The sequence below is a fragment of the Natator depressus genome, chromosome 2 (genome assembly GCF_965152275.1).
Source record: "Natator depressus isolate rNatDep1 chromosome 2, rNatDep2.hap1, whole genome shotgun sequence".
NCBI classification, from domain to species: domain Eukaryota; kingdom Metazoa; phylum Chordata; order Testudines; family Cheloniidae; genus Natator; species Natator depressus.
The window spans coordinates 206,158,014-206,164,013 of record NC_134235.1 but is presented as its reverse complement, the minus strand read 5'-3'; the positions used below and the strand labels follow the sequence as shown (position 1 = coordinate 206,164,013).

At 49.1% G+C, this 6,000-nt stretch overlaps 1 protein-coding gene across 1 annotated transcript; it reads right to left on the bottom strand.

The window, feature by feature from the left end:
* Positions 1–2,791: 2,791 nt before the first annotated feature.
* SP8 (Sp8 transcription factor) lies at positions 2,792–5,694 on the bottom strand. Its single transcript, XM_074943341.1, has 2 exons — positions 5,529–5,694; positions 2,792–4,668 (listed from the first exon to the last, which is right to left on the bottom strand). Exons 1-2 carry the CDS (start codon positions 5,547–5,549, stop codon positions 3,214–3,216), a joined length of 1,476 nt encoding a protein of 491 aa, XP_074799442.1. The 5' UTR covers positions 5,550–5,694; the 3' UTR covers positions 2,792–3,213.
* Between the last annotated feature and the right edge of the window lie 306 nt (positions 5,695–6,000).

The following is a 6,000-nucleotide window of genomic DNA, read 5'->3' as shown; positions in this document are numbered from 1 at the left end:
ATTTAGCAGAAGTCTTCTATTTATTGTCATGTTAGCCTCCTTCTCTTTTAAGTGACAGACTGAAGGAGCATTATTATGAGTTACCAGAAGAAGCATTCCTCTTACCTTTAACATTTAACTTTCCTTTTAGATTATTCTCATATTCCTCCAAACCAAACCAAACCACTACATTTTGCATATAGAGCTATGTTTAAATACATTAATCCCATTTAAACATCATTAAAAAAAAAAAGAGGCACAGCGAACTGTTGCTTTGTTTCAATGGAAAACTTTGTAGGCCTCAAACAGCAACATTTGTAAAAAGGCTGCTGAGAAATTTAGCTTTATTTAGAATAATTCCTGTTTCCAGTTTATTTTAAATGTCCATAACTTTATAGGATCAAGTTCCTGGGTGCATCACTCCTTTACAATTGCTAGGAGATGCTATAGACAGTTATATATTTCACATGCAAGCACAGAGTGCAATTGTGGAAATCTCAGTTCTGTGTACATATTTCTTTTGTTACTGAATTTTACAGGGATTCAATAATCTGGCAGAATGCAATATATTTAATAGAACAGGTTAGGTTTTCAAAGAGAAAAAAGTTCTAAGGAAAGAAGAGTTGGCTAGGACTTTTCACCAAAAATTAAAAATTGTACTCATTCCCATAATATCAGTAAGAGATATTCAGTTCTAGGAAACCCTCACAGTGATGTTCACTGACATCTGTGGACAATAGCCAACTGATATAGCAACAGTTTTAGTCCTCCTGGGCTTTATGAGCTTCTTGTTAATAAACTACAGTCCTTGAAATTAACAGATTCTGGGCCCAATAGAAAAAGGTCCCTTGGTCAGGATAGAATAATTCTTCATACACAATGGTTTGGTAAGTCCCCCACCCAATGGCTATGCAAAGTTGGGGTTCATCATGTTAATTTACTTTTTGTGGGTAGAGGTGGTGGTCGTGTGCTATCTAAAAAACATCCCCAGAACATTTCATTACTTTAGATTTTTAAGAAATAATTGTCTTTTTAATATAAATTGACCATTTACAATCAATCAGACCTAAAGGGGAGGAAAAAAATTAAAGAAGTATATGCAACCCAGTTAATTCATACACAATGCTTTCACAGGATCAGCACATAGTAGATGCTAATACATTTTCTTTAATTTCAGCTATTGCTGTAGTTTTCATATAGACTGACTAATTATCCATTTTAATGTCTCAAGTACGGTTTGCATTAGATACTATAGTTTAAAATTAGATTTGATTCCTTGTATTCCCTTGTTGACATTAAAATATAGAGAATTATTCAGACTGTAGGAGTTTCAGGTAAATAAAGAACCACCTACAGTGACTGGATTAAAAAAAAACAATTAACTGACCTAATGGAATGTTTTATCTGGAGTTTATTAATACCATTTAAAATATTACAGATAAAAATCAATTACATATTTCATGCATTTAAAATGCAAATCTAAAATGTTCCAGCGAAAGGCTTTCCATTTCAATGTGAAATATCCAAATTATTTCAACATTACAATGAGACAAATAGTTTGCAGCATTTGCAAACAGCTAATGTAGTGTCAGGAGTGTTTATTAACATTTATCAATATTATTTTCAGGAAATACACATAGGCCAACATTAGTTCAGTTTCACTTGGACAGTTTATTTAATACATGGGTTTTGGCAAACCCACTTTATGAAATATAGGAGAACTCTCACTTTAACTATACCTGAACTGCCAGCAAATGCAAATAAGTACATGCTCCATTAAATTAAATGTCATTCAACATTTATCAAATATTGTTTGCTTACAGGTTTATGCCTATCTAAATTAATATTCAAGCAAAAACTATATCCTGAAGTGCGATCTGAGGATACACTTCAAGAAACAAGTCCAGGGAAAAAAAGGCAGTTAACTAGGACTGCAACAATAACGCTTAATATTTTCTCGTGACAAAAGAAAAAAAAAGCTCAAGTGTACTTCAATATATTTTCAAATATTTACTAGAAGTAATGTACAAGAAAAATACTATACAAAATCGTCTCCTGAACAACTGCAGCTCACACCGATACACTGGTGGAGTTATATTTAATTGTTAGCTAATCTAGAATGATTTCCCCAGTTGTACAAACCGTTAGATTCAGATGTATTTTACAAATATTTTATTTTCCTATTTCTTCCCATCATCCTCTTTTTGGCATTCGATCTACAGCTTCGCTTGAAACCAAGGATGCTTCTTCACTGGATTTGAATTTAATTACCAAAAAATAAATTTAATCCTAATTATTTTCGGTGTACGGTGTGAATGTACAGAAACGGGACTATACAAATGGACGGGTGGACTAGCAAACGAGATTAAATTTGGAAAGTGGGGTTGAAATCTGTTTTTCAAAAGGACAAACACAGTCACGCTGGTCTCACTGGAAAGCAGTGCTTTTTTTAAAATATATGATTAGCTCGGGATCGTTTTAAATTCAATATTAGCGCTGTGTTTCAAAAACAACAATTGCAAAATGTGTTTCTAAAATAAAACTTTGAAATTATAGTTATAACACTCCAAAATCATTTCCTCCATCGCCAGCAAACAAGCCCGCACGATGTGCCTCTTCTTCGGCAACTTTGAATTGTTCCCAGGCGTATCTCTTTGATGGCTGGGGTAGGTTGGTTTTTTAAAATGATTATTTATACGCGTAAAAAGCTCTTGACCTGTGAAATGGCGATTACGTTAGGCATTTAACAGCTGCAGAGCACGTGATTTTTAAATAAACACGGAAGGGTTTTTTTTTATTTAGTTTTTTGTTGTTGTTTTTTTTTTTTTGGAAAGAAAAGTCTCCAATCCCATTTTCACCCAAGTGCTTCAAGTGGCAGCACCGGGCGCTTTCGGCCCCCAACTTTCTCAATGAGACACACTACGCTGGCCCCCATCTCACGCTAGTTTGTCCCGATCTGCCTCCTCCTTGGCCGCTTTTCCCCTAGGGCTTTTCTTGTCCGGCCCCACATTCCCCTTAACCCATGTGCGAGCGAGGCGCGCTTGGAGGGGGCTGCCCGTGGGCCCGGCACCGAGACAGGAGCTGAAGCTGCGGGGAAGGGAGGCCCTGGGGAGAGTGTCCGTGAAAACAGTGCACGTTACTTACATGTCCATGGCCCCTTTACACAGTTACTCCCGCGGGGGAGCGGGGGAGGGCGCCCAGCCCCAGCGTCTCCCCCGCCCCCCGCCGCAGCCTTCACTCCAAGCCGTTCCTGTGGCCGGGCTCCGGCGGCTGCAGCAGCTCCGGGGAGTGGCACGGGGGGCTGCCTGCCACGCTGTGCTCGCTGTCGGTGTCGCTGCCCTTCTTGCCCCCGCTGCCGGAGCCGCCCCCGCCGCCGCCCCCTGCGCCCCCGCCGCCGCCGCCGCTGTGGGTCTTCACGTGCTTGCTGAGGTGGTCGCTGCGCATGAAGCGCTTGTTGCAGACGGGGCAGGCGAAGCGCTTCTCGCCCGTGTGGGTCCGCAGGTGCCGCTGCAGCTCGTCCGAGCGGGTGAAGCGCTTGCCGCAGAAGAGCCAGTTGCAGACGAAGGGCCGCTCGCCCGTGTGCCAGCGCAGATGCGCCTTCAGGTGCGACGTCTTGCCGTAGACCTTGCCGCAGCCCGGGATGTGGCAGCTGTGCAGCCCCTTGCGCCGCAGGCTGGCCCCAGCCGGCCCCAGCCGCTCCGCCTCCTGGCAGTTGGGGCAGTCGCAGGTGGCCCGGCCGGAGTAGCGGCGGGCTGAGGAGCGGGGCGAGCCCCCCAGCGGCGCGGCGGGGCCCCCGCTCAGCATGGAGCCCCCGGCGCCGGCCAGCGGCGAGGGGGCCGAGTCCGGATAGGAGCCGGGCAGCACGGGCTTAAATCCGTCCATGAGGTGCTGCCCGGCGGGGCTGAGCAGGTGCGAGGAGGCGCCGCTGCTGAAGGCCGAGTGGCCCAGGCTCGAGTAATCCGAGTTGTAGCCGCCCAGCGGCGAGTGCAGCGAGGTCTGGAGCCCCCCGGCGGCCGGGTGCAGGGAGCCCTGCAGCGCCGCCGCCCCGTTGGGGTTCTGCACGTCGATCCAGCCGGCGCCCACGTCCCACCAGCTGGAGGCGCCGGCCGAGCCCACCTCGCCGGCGCCCAGGCCCGGGTGCGAGGGCTTGAACCAGGACTCGTAGGGGTGCGCCATGCCCACGCGCGGGTAGATGCCCTGCAGCCCGTCCACCGACGTGTGCACCTTGGAGAGGAAGACGGGCTGGTGCGCGGCCGCCTCCTGGGACGAGCCGCCGCCGCCGCCGCCCCCGGAGCTCACGGGCGCCTGGAAGACGGAGTAGTCGTTGGCGAAGGGCGAGCTGGCGGCGGCCGCGCTGCTGGAGGTCAGCGAGAAGGCGCTGGAGCCCGGCGAGCCGCCGCAGCTGAAGGAGTCCGAGACCAGGGCGGCCGCCGCCGCCGCGGCCGCCGCTGCCGCCGCCGCCGCCGAGGAGCCGTTCCGAGAAGCGCCCGCCACCCCGAAGCCCGACAGGCTGGAGCCCACCGCGTTGCAGCTGCCCGAGGAGGAGGAGGAGCGTTTCCAGGGGTGGAAGCCTTTGCCGAAGGAGGACGCGCTGTCCGAGAGGGACGAGGGAGACGGGCTGGGGCTGCCGATCTTATTGCAGGTGGCGGCGAGCATGGCCAAAGGAGTCGAGCCTAACCTCGGTTCTTCCTGCGGAGAGGGGGACAAGAAGGGCGTCAGCTTCGGAGCCTGCCCTCGAAACAACCCGCCCGCCTCCCATCGCGTCTCTGCCCCTCTCCCCAAACCGCTGACCCAAGCTCGCTCCATCGCCACCCCCACCCCCACCGCGAGAAGGGAGAGAAAAGTTTTTCCAGGCGTCCTCTGAAATGGGCTGGCTAACGAGAGTTGGGGTTTACGTAGCCTCTGGCTAGCTGGGGTATTTTAACGCTGATAAACCTGGAGGGGGTGGGGAAAAAAAGTTATTTATTTCCGCGATGCTAAAACTAAACCCCCTCAGCCCGGAGGCAGCTACGTTGCAGCTCGTCCTCCTTTCCCCAGGACCTAACAGGTTCGCTTCTCTCAGGCCAGAAAAGACCAGGCTGCAAAAAGCTGCGAGACAGTCTTATCTACGTACCAATAAACAAACATACAAGTTCAACGTACCTGCTGGACGCGACGGGCTGAAAAATGTTAAGGGGAAAAAGAAAACCGCAATCTGTTGCAAACTAGTAATTGCACACGGACGGGAAAAGTGCTTTTTTTTTCCTCCAGCAGTCACATGTAAAGAAGAGAGGACACTTCACCGGGGATGCAGGAACAGCACAGCCCGGGCGCTGTAGGTTGCTTCTACAAATGCCCTTAAAAACCTTTTCCTGCACACTGAAAAGTGACTCTGGCCCCTTCCCCCCCCCCCCTTCCTTTTCTCCTAAACTCACTTGTACTTAAGAAAAAAAAAACCTCAATAGAGGAGACTGATAGCCCTGGTCAAGACAGGGGCTATTTTAACCCCCTCCAATCGACAATAAAAAGAAACTAATTAAACCAGCAAGAGAAAAAATCCTTAGACTCACCCCTAGAAGTGAAGTTGCCATCACACAAAAGTGCCCTCCTCTCAGAGGATCTTTTTTATATTGATAAATCAGAGGCAGTGTTTTTTTTAGAGGTGTGCAATACAATGATCAGTTCCGCCCATTCCACCACAATTGTAGCTCCCTCTCAGGCTTTGAAGTGCCGCTGAGTCCCGGCCAGCCAATCTACAGCCTCGCCGGGCCTCTCCGAGACGTTACTGCGTGAGGTCATCAGCCCCACCAAACGCATGCGGCAGCCGCGCGGCAGCGGCTCTCCAAAAAGAAAGACGCAGAGAGAGCCTGCAAATCTAGGGGAGCGTGCCCCCAAGTACAGGGTGCCCCCAAATACTCAGTGCAAATACCCGAGTGCATTTCTGCTTCCCCCTTCCCAGCCCCCTTCGTGACTCTAAAAACTCCCTGCAGCATTTTCAGTTCAGTGAGTGTCCCTAGTTTCAGTCGTTTGTAGATCTTGTTA